This window comes from Arvicola amphibius, chromosome 14 (genome assembly GCF_903992535.2).
Source record: "Arvicola amphibius chromosome 14, mArvAmp1.2, whole genome shotgun sequence".
NCBI classification, from domain to species: Eukaryota; Metazoa; Chordata; class Mammalia; order Rodentia; family Cricetidae; genus Arvicola; species Arvicola amphibius.
The window spans coordinates 6,009,342-6,023,524 of NC_052060.1; the positions used below are offsets into that span (position 1 = coordinate 6,009,342).

Consider the following 14,183-nt stretch of genomic DNA (forward strand, 5'->3'; position numbering starts at 1 on the left):
GCTTCCAAATAGCTCTTCCCCGCCCCCTTTTTATTTCTGAACAGGCGTGACTCGGGCAGCTCACCGCTCTCTGATTACTATGGGATCGGTAGTGTCCTGACAGCCCGGGAAGCCGGAAGGCCAGTCCCGGGAAGAAGAGCTCTGGCCCAGGAGACTCTGACCTCGAAGCCCGCAGAGGAATTGTTATTTCGGGTCCTGCGTGTGAGGTCCGGGCCAACTTGAGGCAGCGTGAAGGCCCCTTCAGGCGGCGCCGCGGGCAGCCCCGCAGCCGGGGCCTGGTGCAGCCGCCGCGGCCGCTGTCAGGGAAGCACGGGCGGCCAATGGAACCCGGGAGCGGCCGCTGCTGCTGAGGCGGCGGTGTCGGCAGTCCGACCCCGACCGCCTGCACCCTCTCCGCGAGGGTCCCCCGGAGGTAAGCGACTCCTCCCGCATGAGTCGCCTTTGCCGCGGGGGAGGGGGGTCCTTCTGCCACCCTGTCCCGCACTGCCTACCGCGACCTGGGTTCGACTACAAAACTGCCTTCCTGGTGGGAGCTGCACCCTGAGGTCCTTCACCCTTTCCCTCGGGCCCGGGGTCGTTTTCTCTGCTTTCTGGTTTCCTCTTCTGTTTAGCCCCTCCCTCTGCCCCGTGGATTCCACCTCCCCCCCACACCACACACTTACTCCCCCTGTTGCCTCTGTCCCTCTAAGCCGTGAACCTTTTCCACATTAGACCCCTTCTACAATGTTCATCCTTGTTTGCCCTTCCTCGCCGTTTGTGTTTCTGCTCCCTAACCTTTTCCATGGACTCCGCCTTTATCCCGTTTTCTATTTCGCCCAACTCCTCCGTAAGTCTGTGCAACCTCAGCACAGAGTTCCCATTTCCCTCAGCTCAAGATCGTATCCCTCTCTTCTCCTCTGATTCCATTACCTCACCGTAACCCACTCCTCCAGCTCCTGGCTTCCAAGAATTGCCTATTGCCTTCTTAAAGGATCTCAGACCGTTGTTGTTGTTATCATGCCCAAGATCCCATCTACTTTGACCTTAGTGCTTAACCCTTGTCTGGGGTGCCTGAGGATACCTGGACTGTCCCTGAAGGAGAAAGTTCTGCTGTGAACACCCCTTCGGATTAGTGCTTTCCAACTTTTCACACACACATACACACAACCCCTGTTTCCAGGATTTTGCCGATCTTTGACTCCCTCGGTTGTCTTCCCTGTGGTAACTTTTAAGTGTTCTCTGTCACACTTTATCTCCCACACATCACTATTTCAGATCTGTTAAACCTTGAACGAAGAAGAAAATGTGTTGGGAGGAGGGGAGCCTCGGCTGTCTTGGGCTTTTCTGGACAGATGTGTGTTTCTGAAGGATGGAGCGACTTTTAAAGAAGTCCCCGTCAATCACATTACATCTCGTTGACTGTTCCGAAGCAACTACTAGGAGGGATGAGCAGGCCTGCATGGAAACTGAATGCGGTTGTGAGAAATTGTGCTTCAGGTTATTTATTTGGGACTTTGTTAGGTCACAGGATAGGGTCTCCTACTCCCGTCCAGACGGAAGCACGGTGGAATAATGTTGGCTAGTTTTACAAGCACTTGGGCCTAAGGGGTGAAGTTGTGTGTGACTGGGAAAAGGAACATGAGATGATGTGAAGAGGTGGCCTATTCAGAATCAGGACCCTTGGTTCAGCTTGCAACTTCCTCCCTTGAACCTGAGAATGCTCTTGTGAGGAAAATGGCTCATTCTGTAAGCAGTATTGCAGTAATAAGCTAGTAGCAGGATGTCTGCTGAGAGAAGAATTATACTTTTTTTAATTTATAAAACACTGCAGGTTCTCAGGCAAAAGGAATTTATTGCTAGTGATTTTATCATCTTGGGAATTTCCCTCTATCTTGATATTTTGATTTCTCTGGTTTCTAACTGTGAGCATAAAGTCAGTTTGACACAGAGACTCCTGGCCTGCCTTCTTCTCTTCCACCACCTGATCCGTAACTCCAGATTCTATAGTCAGAAAATGTGTTTCCGGAAGAGCTCTTGGGGAAGCGGGAGCAGCTGGACTCAGCCGCTGACTAGATGCTGCTTTGTCTTCCACACCTCTCTCGGCCTGAGCCAGTGAGGAAGGCGCACAAGTGGCGTTCAGTTACACAAGTGGGGCGGTAGTGGTGAACATCTTTAATCCCAGCACTGGGGAGGCAGAATTCGGATCTCTGAGTTCGTGGTCAGCCTGGTCTACAAATGGATGGAGTTCTAGGACAGCCAAAACTGTCTCAAATTGTCCCCCCCCCCCCCCCCCAAAGAAAGAAAGAAAGAAAGAAAGAAAGAGAAAATAGTTATGCCAATTTGGCCCACTTCTTACTTCGAAGTTACTCAGAGTACAATCTAGTAATCCATTTATGAGAGACCTTCCCTCCTTAGATTCACCCTTAACCAAAAATGATACCCCTAGTTGTCCTTGCTTCTCCTATGGGGTCACACTGCGTAAGAACGCCTGCTGAACACTAAGGTAGCAAACTGGGCTGCTTTGGTGTGGGGAAGAGGTTTGGGAGGATCCCTTCAGTAGTCAGCTTGGGACAAAGAGAGTCTCGTCTAAGCACAGCTAGACTTGAACAAGGAGGACTAGTTCAGAGAAAGGGGAGCAGTGCAGGTTGCTGTCTTTGCCATCTGCCAGTCACGTCAGGCTCCTGCAGCAGGCTTGGGCTGTCTGGCTGGAATCTGCTTATACATGGCTTTGCACAGAGTTCTCAGCTTGATCAATATTGACCTAACTACTGTGAGACCACTGCCCTTTCCCCAAGGCTGTAGCTGAGAATGCCCTCTTCCCTGATGCCACCATCCTTTGAGACCTTGGGCAAGCTTACTTGGTTCCTGGTGGGGCTTGAGCTTGCTAGACTGCTCAGTTCAGAGTCTCTACAGGGAAAAATGTAGAAATCATTTTTCCTTTACTATTAAGGTCAAAGGGGAAAGATGAGTTCTTAAAGATTTGTAATAGACCTTAAAACATGAAAAGGAACTTCTTTTTTAAGGAAAAATTTTATGTGCATGGATGTTTTGCCTACTTGTATGTCCATGGGTCACAGATGTGCCTATGCCTGCAAAGACCAGAAGAGGATGTTTGTTCCCTTGGAACTGGGGTTAAAGATGTTTGTAAGCCACCAGGTGGGTGCTGGGAATTGAACCCAGGTCCTGTGGAAGAGCAGGTAGTGCTCATAACTGCTGAGCCATCTCTCCAGCCCCAGCAAGGAACTTAAACAGCAAAACAAGCAGTCTAGGATGAGAGAGAGTCCCTTATGAAGAGCAGCTTATTTTTAAAAATTGCTGTCAAAGTACATGTACTTCAAATTGAAATGAATGAAATGTATGCCCTGGCAATACTGAAGCATGCATGGGCAGCCTGTATATGGCGGTTCTGTTGTGTTGAACTTGTCCATATTGGGTTTCATGGTCTAAGTTGATGAGGGCAACGGACCAGGGCTCTTCCTCAAGAGGGCACCAGATCTCATTACAAATGGCTGTGAGCCATCATGTGGTTGCTGGGAACTCAGGACCTTTGGAAGAGCAGGCAGTGCTCTTAACCACTGAGCCATCTCTCCAGACTTTGGTAATATTCAATAGTATTGTAGGAATTCATGATCAAAACTAACAGCCCCTTTCCCTTCATCTGTACTTATACTCCCTCAAATCAGAGCTAGCCTCTTCAGTTATCTCAGTAGAAAGTTCTATCCAAAGCTTATTACTGTAGCTTCTCTTAAATGCTTGTTTCTTGACCCTTTGTTGCAAAAGAGGGTTTGAGTATAGAGGATTCATACTTGTTTAGGTAATTATGACATTATTCTTGTTTCCATCTGAGCCTTTCTTTTCCATTAACATGGATTGGGTTTTGCTGGGGATTGAAAGTCAGAGCCTTGCTCCTGTTAGGTAAACCCTCTACCACTGCACTGGACCCTTGGTGCACGACACCCTTGACTGCCTTTTCCATAAACTTTAGCTGCACCTCATACTGTGAGATGCTGGCTCCTTTATCTTTGTTTCCACTTCTTGTGACTCATCTCACAGGATCCTTCAAAGAGAGGAAAGTGAGCTGGCCTGCCTGCTTGGAAGAGCCCTAGGTCAGATGATTCCTAAGACGTCATTCTGTGTGCCAGGCATGGTGACACACACCTTTAATCCCAGCACTTGGGAGACAGAGGCAGGTGGATCTCTGTGACCAGCCCAGTTCCAGGACAGCCAAAGCTGTTAAACAGAGAAGAAACCCTGTCTCAAACGAAACAAAACAAAACAAGTCATTCTGTGAAAATGCAGGAGCATGTTAAAGCATCAGGACTGGTGTGAACCAGTTCATATTTATCAAGCATGGTAAAAGATTTGGAGAAGTAATAATGGTGATTGGGAAAGGGCGTTGATTTGGGACGCTGCTGTCTTTCCTGAAAGTCCAGTCCAGTCTAGTAAGTCTTTTCATGAAGACTGTTTACATAAAATTCTGTGCAGGTGACTTTGCTTGCACAGAATTTTTGAGGTGCTCAGTTGAAGAGAGCCTAATTAAAGATTTATCATTCCCTCCAGAGTAGACATAACTGCTTAGGCCCATGAAATACTGATGGAGGAGGGTCATCTGTCTATAAGTTACTTTTATTGGTTAATAAAGAAACTGCCTTGGCCCTTTAATAGGACAGAAAATTAGGTAAGCGGAGTAGACAGAGCAGAATTGTGGGAGAGAGAAAGCAGAGTCGGGCAGACGCTTTAGGCAGTCGCCATAGTCAGTCGCCATGCCTCTCCAAGACAGACGCAAGTTAAGATCTCTCCTGGTAAGCGACCACCTCATGGTGCTACACAGATTACTAAATATGGGTTAAGCAAGATATGAGAATTAGCCGATATGAGGCTAGAACTAATGGGCCAGGCAGTGTTTAAATGAATACAGTTTCCGTGTAATTATTTTGGGTAAAGCTAGCCAGGTGGCGGGACACAGCCCACCGTTCCTTATACAGAACACATGTGGCCACCTTCTCTGCTCTGCAGAAACTGCTCTGTACTACCATAACCTGGATCGACCCTGATTCACAGACTTTCTCTGCTATATTAGGTGTTTTTCTCATTGCTACCACAAAACCTGACAAAAGCAACTTAAGGAGAGTGTTTCTGCTTACAGTCCATCACAGTGGGCAGAGCGTGATGTCAGGAGTGAGGCAGCTGGTTACTTTGCGTCTGCAGTAAGGACCGAGAGAGCCGTAAATGGTCATACCGTACTGTCTCCTTTTGATTCAGTCTGGGTCCCCACCCCATGGATTGGAGCCTCCAGTATTTTGGGTTTTCCCACCTCAGTTAACCTAGTCTAGACAATCCCTCACAGACATGCATACAGAAGTTTATTTCCATGGTGACTCTAAATTCTATAAAGTTGATTTAAGATCATGCCTGCCTTGCCTGGTTTCATGGGGCACAATTATCAACACTTTAAGCTCTGATCTTTTCCCAGCCCCGTCCTTTCCTGGTAGTCAAGCTGCCAGGCTCAAACAAGGAGGCCTCTTCTTTTTCCCTCCAGTCTGTCTGAAGGAGTTTAGACTCCCAGCGTGGTGTTGATCCTCAGCTGTGTGGATGCCACGGTTTGTAGGAGGAAGAGTGGCAAACGCAAGGCTTGTTTCCTCCTCTTTTTGTCACTGCGTTTTCATCCTTTTATTTTCTTTAGAATAGTTTGTGCTCCAAGGGTTATTTTTCATTGCATTTAAAGATGAAGAAATTACTGTTGAAGACCATATTTGAATTAGATTTTTGAGAATTCCTTATTTCTGTTATTCGTGTATGTGTGTGTGTGCCCATATATGTTAATTAGTGTTTGCGTGCATACATGTGGAGGGCAGAACCCAACTTGAGGTTGTTCATCAGATGCTGACCGTCAACTTTTTCTAAAAGCCTGGTGGTATGCTTGTATAGCCAGTTAGAGATGCTTATATAAAAGAGAAGTTGGGCTTATCTGCCTTACTTTTTTTGGTTTGGTTTGGTTTTGGGTTTTTTTTTTTATATGTTTTGATTTTAGTTTCAGTTTTGTTTTGACAGTAGTCTCTTGTACCCCATGCTAGGCTCTACTCACTAAGTATCTGAAGATGACCTTGAACTCTTGATCCTCCTGCCTCTACTATTCAAATGCTAAGATTACAGGCATATACCACCATGCCCTACTTTTTAACAAAATTATGTATCTCATGTATGTGTGTATGTGTGTGCATGTGTGTTTACACACAGGTACACACATGCCACACCATGCATGTGAAGGTGAGAAGAAACCTTTCATGATTTGATTGTTTCCTTCTGCCTTGGGCTCAAGGGATGGAAGCTGGGCCACCAAGCTTGCATTACAAGTGCTTGCATTACAAGTGCTTGCATTACTCAGCCTATGTCACCTGCCCTGTGCCTGCCTTTTCTGCACCTGTTGATATCATCCAGTTCTTGGGCAGGTTAGGAAGTCTGGTCACTGTGGATCCCGGGCTGAACCCTGGGAGATTCTTCTTTTGCCTACAGGATAAAAGAATAATGGTATCTTTCCCTGCCTTCCTGGTGCCAGTAATAAGCAAAATTCTAATTAATTGGGACAGGAAAATTAATTTCCTATGAAGTCTAAGACACTCTTGTATGTGAGGATGACTGAACTTTATTTCCCTTGGAAGTTTGGGGGTGGTTGTTTTTGTTTTGTTGTTTTTTTTTGTTTTGTTTTGTTTTGTTTTGTGTTACTTTGGTTTTTGAGACAGGATTTCTCTGTGTAACAGCTCTGACTGCCCTGAAACTTGCTTTGTAGACCAGGCTGGCCTTGAACTCACAAATCTGCCTACCTCTGGAGTGCTGAGATTAAGGGTGTGAGCCACCATAGCCTGGTGGTTGCTTTTGTTTTTATGGTGCTGGGGATCAAACACAGGGCTTTGTATCTGTTAGACAAGCACTCTGCTCCTAAACTTTACTCCCAATACCCCTTTAAAATGTTTTGCTTTGTTTTTAGATTATCCCATGTAATCTGGGCCTTGAACTTGCTGTATAATTGAGGTTGACCTTGTGTTCTTGATCATCCTGCTTCCGACTCTCAGGAATTACAGTTCTGCACCCCATACCATATCCGCTTTAAGATTTTGAAAAGCAGACTTAGGAGCTTTGTGATTTAGAAGTCTCTGGGTAGAAAAGGACAAGCCAAGGATACAGATACTGGGGTAGGTCAGTTGACAGGGCTGATCAAGGTAGACCATGAGAGTGTCCTACAAAGGGTGGCAGGCAGTGATTCAAGCTGCCTTATTATTCCTGTGCAACCCACAGTTGGATGGATTAGAGGCAGGTCCACATAGGCAGCCATGCTGGTTCTACTGCTCAGAGGCACTGCCTAACTCTGGAGAGTGTAGTGAAAGGAGCCACCTTCTTCATACCAAGTCCAGACTTCATCAGGAAGTAAAGTAATACTTTTTTATTGATTTTTATTGAGCTTTACATTTTTCTCTGCTCCCCTCCCTACCTCACCCCTCCCCATCAACCCACTCCCAAGGTTCCCATGCTCCCAATTTACTCAGATCTTGTCTTTTTATACTTCCCCTGTAGATTAGATCCATGTATGTCTCCTAGAGTACTCATTGTTGTCTAGGTTCTCTGGGATTGTGATTTGTAGGCTAGTTTTCTTTGCTTTATGTTTAAAAACCACTTATGAGTGAGTACATGTGATAATTGTCTTTCTGTGTCTGGGTTACCTCACTCAAAACAATGTTTTCTAGCTCTATCCATTTGCCTGCAAATTTCAAGATACTGTTATTTTTTTCTGCTGTGTAGTGTAAATGTAGCACATTTTCCTTATCCATTCTTCAGTCGAGGGATATTTGGGTTGTTTCTAGGTTCTGGCTATGACAGACAAAGCTGCTATGAGCATAGTTGAGCACATGTCCTTGTGGCACGACTGAGCATCCTTTGGATATATACCCAAAAGTGGTATTGCAGAGTCTTGAGGAAGGTTATTTCCGAATTTTCTGAGAAATCGCCACACTGACATCCAAAGGGGTTGTACCAGCTTTCACTCCCACCAGCAATGCAGAAGTGTTCCCTTTTCCCACCATTCTCTCCAGCATAAGTTGTCATCAGTGTTTTTGATCTTGGCCATTCTTTCAGGTGTAAGATGGAATTTCAGAGTTGTTTTAATTTGCATTTCTCTGATGACTAAGGATGTTGAGCATTTCCTTAAGTGTCTTTCAGCCATTTGATTCCTCTGTTGAGAGTTCTCTGTTTAGGTCTGAATTCCATTTTTTTTTATCAGATTATTTGTTCTTTTGATAACCAATTTCTTGAGTTCTTTGTATATTTTGGAGATCAGATCTCTGTCTGATGAGGGGTTAGTGAAGATCTTTTTCCATCCTATGTAGGCTGGTGTTTTGTCTTGTTGACCATGTCCTTTGCTTTACAGAAGCTTCTCAGTTTCTGGAGGTCCCATTTATTAATTGTTTCTCTCAGTGTCTGTGTTGCTGGCGTTATATTTAGGAAGTGGTCTCCTGTGCCAATGCGTTCAAGTGTACTTCCCACTTTCTCTTCTATGAGGTTCAGTGTGGCTGGCTTTATGTTGAGGTCTTTGATCCATTTGGACTTGACTTTTGTGCATAGTGATAGATATGGCTCTATTTTCATTCTTCTACATGTTGATATCTAGTTATGCCAGCACCGTTTGTTAAATATGCTTTCTTTTTTCCATTTTGTATTTTTTGCTTCTTTGCCAAAAATCAGGTGTGTTGATTAATATCGGTGTCTTCGATTCAGTTCCATTGGTCCTCCTGTCTGTTTTTATGTTTTTTTGTTTTGTTTTGTTTTGTTTTTTGTTTTTCGAGACAGGGTTTCTCTGTAGCTTTGGAGCCTGTCCTGGAACTAGCTCTTGTAGACCAGGCTGGTCTCGAACTCACAGAGATCCGCCTGCCTCTGCCTCCCGAGTGCTGGGATTAAAGGCGTGCGCCACCACCACCCGGCTTCAGGCTGTTTTTTTTTTAAATATTTATTTATTTAGTATACAATATTCTGTCTGTGTGTATGCCTGTAGGCCAGAAGAGGTTGTGAGCTACCATGTGGTTGCTGGGAATTGAACTCAAGACCTTTGGAAGAGCAGGCAATGCTCTTAACCTCTGAGCTATCTCTCTAGCCCTACCAGGCTGTTTTCAGTACTGTAGCTCTGTAGCAGAGTTTGAAGTCAGGGATTGTGATGCCTCCAGAAGTTCTTTTATTGCCCAGGATTGTTTTGGCTTTCCTGGGTTTTTTGCTTTTCCATATGAAGTTGAGTATCATTCTCTCAAAGTCTGTGAAGAATTTTTCTGTGATTTTGATGGGCATTGCATTGAATCTGTAGATTGCTTTTGGTAAGATTGCCATTTTTACTATGTTAATTCTACCTACCCAAGAGCATGGGAGATCTTTCCACTTTCTGGTGTCCTCTTCAATTTTTTTTCTTCAAAGATTTAAAGTTCTCATTATACAAATCTTCCTCTTGTTTGGTTAGAGTTACTCTAAGATATTTTATGCTATTTGTGGTTATTGTGAAGGGTGATTTTTCTCTGATTTCTTTCTCAGCCTATTTATCATCTGTGTACAGGAGGGCTACTGAATTTTTTTTTTGAGTTAATCTTGTATCCTACATTACAGAAAGTGTTTATGAGTTGTAGAAGTTCTTTGGTAGAATTTTTGGGGTCACGTATATAAACTATCATATCATCAGCAAATAGTAAGAGTTTGACTTCTTATTTTCCTATTTGTATCCCCTTGATCTCCCTTTGGTGTTTCATTGCTCTAGCTAGGACCTCAAGAACTGTATTGAATAGATAAGGAGAGAGTAGACAACCTTGTCTTGTTCCTGATTTTAGTGGAATCACTGAGTTTCTCTCCATTTAGTTTGATGCTGGCTGTCAGCTTGCTGTATATTGCCTTTATTATGTTTAGGTATGTTTCTTGACAGGGATACTTTTCTTGCTTGACAGAGTTGGAAGAAAGATGAACAAGTATTCCTTTTTGTTGGTATCTGAGAGTTGAAGAGTTTCCCATCAGTCTTTCTGGAAAGCTCTGGTACTAACTGCTGGGAGGCAGAGAGCTGGACTGTGTGATATTGGGCAAATGAAAGTAACCTTGCCACTTAACACTTCAGAGGTAAAAGAAGCACAATGGAAGGAAGGTGTTAGAAAGTAGGGCTTCTGCAGCTGGAGATGTAGCTTAGTTGGTAGAATGCACGCCTAACATGTATGAAGCCCTGGGTTCAATCAAGCCAGGCATAGTGGTCCATGTCTCTAACGCTAGCACCTGGGAAATGAAGGCAAAAATATCAGAAGTTTAAGATCGTCCTTAGCTATATAATGAGTTCAAGGCCAGCCTGAAATTCATGAGACTCCTGTCTGGGGAAAAAAATAAATAAAAGTTCTTCAGAGTGACCAGAAAAACATACACTGAGCACCTCTTTTCTATTCATTCAAGGTATCGGTACCCCAGCCTCATTAGAAAAAAAGAATAATGTTCTAAACACTTAGAAATTACTTACTTTATTTTATTTATTTTTTTGTTTTGGTTTGGTTTGGTTTTTGGAGACGGGGTTTCTCTGTGTAGCCCTGGCTATTTGGAACTCCCTCTGTAGACCAGGCTGGCCTTGAACTCAGAAAGATCCTCCTGCTTCTGCCTCCCGAGTGCTGGGATCAAAGGTGTGCGCCACCATACCCAGCTAGAAATTACTTCCTTTCTAGCTCTGCAGAAGCCTCTCCCTTTTTCTAACGTGTACATTAGATGCTCTCTTTATTTGGGAAGAGGCCAATATCCAGATTCTGAAGTTATAATTATCTGACAAAATATTCTAGACTTATTCTTCTGATCTGGACCACTCTGATATTCCCTTCTTGCTTTTTGCAGACTTTCCTGATCTGGTTTGATGATGCTCTGAAGGCTGCTCTTGGAAGCAGTGGCTTTCACCAGCAGTGTTCTCTGACTACTTCTACAAGCCCATCCAGAGAGATCCAAGTTTCAACTCTTGTGTATCCCTGTTTTTTTTTTAGAAGTTGTAGACCCATGAGTCCTGATTTCTTTTTGTTTTCATACAACCGTTCCAGTTCCTAGAGTTAGTACATAATAGTGGGGAAGGTAGTAAGGGGTAGGGACCATACATTTTCAAAGGATCACAAATGACTAAGGCAATTCACACCCCTTATAAAAATAATAGTATATATGCACACACTGTTTATTAACCTTTTACAGGGTTAGAATTTAGCTAGCATTATTGAATACTACCTCATGCCAGGAATTATGTTAAATCATTTCATCCACATAAGTTTATGTCTTTCTTATATATAGCATCAATGTGAAATAATTTTTTTTCTCAATTTGCAGTTGAAGAAACTGAAACAGAAGATACATGGTGTGTTTGGGTTTTTATGGCTTATAAACATAGAGCGAGGGTATGTTATCAGGAAGCCACACACAGAGAAAAATGGTACAGCTTCTGCAAGGTTGACAGTGGCTGTTTGAGAGATGCTCTCCACTATGTGAAGCTTAGAGTAGTAGTTGCTGGCTCTTATTCCCTGACACTAATGTGTTGGGAAGGAAAAGTTTCTGCAAAGTCAAGAGTGGTAGCTAGTACCTATAAGTCCAGTGCTTAGAAGCCTGAGGCAGGAGAATTGCTGTAGGTTTTAGGCCAGCCCGGATTATAGTATAATAGTCTCAGAAGACAGTAACAGCTTTGATACTAAATAAAGAGAGAGGCAGAGAACTTGTGTGTGAAATATGTTATGAATAAGGAGATAATAGTTTAGGTAGGAAAAGTGTCACATAGGCATTTGAAGGTGACACAGGAAGAACAAGAAAAAAGTATTTAGACTTAAAGAAAAGAGAATAAGACCCGAGTTGCTCCCCAGCATACTGAAAAATTTGTAAGACCATACGACATGTAAAGAACATTTCGCACATCCAAGCAAAGAACCAAGGTAAGTACAGAAGGAATGAAGGTTATGCAGTGGCCAGAAGTAGAGGTAGTGAGGACAGATTTCTGTTGAGATGACTTTTCTGATGTTGAAGGATGCAGGAAGACAGAGGAGGAGGTACTTGGGCAAGCTTCATGGTAAAGGAAAGCCCTGACTGTGACACCACTAACAAGCGTGTGTATGTCTCTTTCTTTTCTTGTCTCCCTCCCTCCTTTAGCTTGGACGCTCCAAGTCTGGCTGTAGCCATGGGAGACATGGTAGTGGAGCCTGCTACCCTGAAGCCAACTTCTGAGTCTACTCCTAGCCCATCAGGGAATAACGGGGGCTCCTTGCTAAGCGTCATCACAGAGGGGGTCGGGGAACTGTCAGTGATTGACCCTGAGGTGGCCCAGAAGGCCTGCCAGGAGGTGCTGGAAAAAGTCAAGCTTTTGCATGGAGGTGTAGCTGTCTCTAGCAAAGACAACCCTCTGGAGTTGGTTAATGGGGATGGTGTGGACAATGAGATCCGTTGCCTAGATGACCCACCTGCCCAGATCAGGGAAGAAGAAGATGAGATGGGGGCCACTGTGGCCTCTGGCACAGCCAAAGGAGCAAGAAGACGGCGACAGAACAACTCAGCCAAACAGTCTTGGCTCCTGAGACTGTTTGAGTCAAAACTATTTGACATCTCTATGGCCATTTCATACTTGTATAACTCCAAGGAGCCTGGAGTGCAAGCCTACATTGGCAACCGCCTCTTCTGCTTTCGCAATGAGGATGTGGACTTCTATTTGCCCCAGTTGCTTAACATGTATATTCACATGGATGAGGATGTGGGCGATGCCATTAAACCCTACATAGTCCACCGATGTCGGCAGAGCATCAACTTTTCCCTGCAGTGTGCCCTGTTGCTTGGGGCCTACTCTTCAGACATGCACATTTCCACTCAACGACACTCCCGAGGGACCAAGTTACGGAAGCTGATCCTCTCAGATGAGCTGAAGCCAGCTCACCGAAAGAGGGAGCTGCCATCTTTGAGCCCAGCCCCCGACACAGGGCTGTCTCCCTCTAAAAGGACTCACCAGCGCTCTAAGTCAGATGCTACAGCCAGCATAAGTCTCAGCAGCAACCTGAAGCGAACAGCCAGCAACCCTAAAGTGGAGAATGAGGATGAGGTAAATTGGGGGAGAGACTGATGGGCAAAGTGAAGGTTGCATGGAGACAGGATGTCTTACATGGGGTTACTCTGTTTCTGTCCTCCCTTCTGTCTCATGTCACTGATAGAAGCATGGAATGTTAGAATGGAAAAAGACCTTAGAATTCATGTATTCCAGTGGCCTCATTTTACAGAGGAACAATTGGGAGACTAGAGAGATAAAGTGACTGGCCTCAGATCGTCTAGCTAATGGCAAGGCTGATACTCTTGACATTGTCCAGAGTTGGCTTTCACTAAACTGAGCTGTCACTCCATTAATCACATACTAAGAACTGTGACGCAGGCCTGATGCACCCTGTTGGAACCTGGCCTACGTGAGATCACAGCAGCCACACAAGGGAAAGGAAAGGATGCTAACTAGCCCATCAGCTTCTCCTCCATTCCTCATAAATCCTTTTCCTCGCTCCCCAAAGACCCTACTTTTTGTTAACATAGGGTAAAGTTTATTCTCTACCAGTGGGGCCTCAACAGAATGTCCTGCCTTCATTTGAGATAACAAAAAGGGAAGAGAGACATAACCGTGGCAAAGTAAGTGTAATGCTGGTTGAGGAGCCGAGGTTGAGAAAAGGAAGCTTGGCAGCAACAGGCTATCTAACGTTGACAGAGCAGGAGGTAAGCGGTTGGCAGCTTAGCACCACCATCTACTATATATCTGGACAGATAGTGAGGAAAGATGCCCAATGGATAACCAGTTCAGTGGCCAGGTGTCCCAGCCAGACTATTGGTGCTCCAGTCTTCATCTTTGTTGGCAGGCTCCCATCTTGGCTGCCAGATGAGCCTAGAAAAGAAGGAATTTTTAAAAAGAAAAGAAAAAAATGAAGAATACACACTGTTGGAATGCATATGCCTATGGCCCTGGCATCTGTCTCTGTGGGGTGTAAACCACCCACAGTTTTGATACAGTAAAGTTTCTTTCAAGTAGAGGGAAGTCAGGGTAGTTAGAGAAAGAAAAGCAGTCGGCAAGGGAGATTCATAGCCTGCTTTCCCTAGCAATGTATTTCATTATGATATTTTAATAATATTGAAGCCAAATGTGCCAGTGTTTATTGATCACTGATATACTA

At 44.5% G+C, this 14,183-nt stretch overlaps 1 protein-coding gene across 4 annotated transcripts in view; it reads left to right on the forward strand.

The window, feature by feature from the left end:
* The first annotated feature begins 44 nt into the window (after window positions 1-44).
* The window catches only part of Pi4kb (phosphatidylinositol 4-kinase beta), a 36,365-nt gene continuing 22,226 nt past the window's right edge, over window positions 45-14,183 (forward strand). For all 4 annotated transcript variants that reach the window (XM_038311009.1, XM_038311011.1, XM_038311010.1 and 1 more), the window contains exons 1-2: window positions 45-412; window positions 12,142-13,078. In XM_038311009.1, coding sequence (XP_038166937.1) covers window positions 12,170-13,078 — 909 coding nt within the window. In that variant the 5' untranslated portion in view covers window positions 45-412; window positions 12,142-12,169. The remainder of the gene's footprint in view (window positions 413-12,141; window positions 13,079-14,183) is intronic.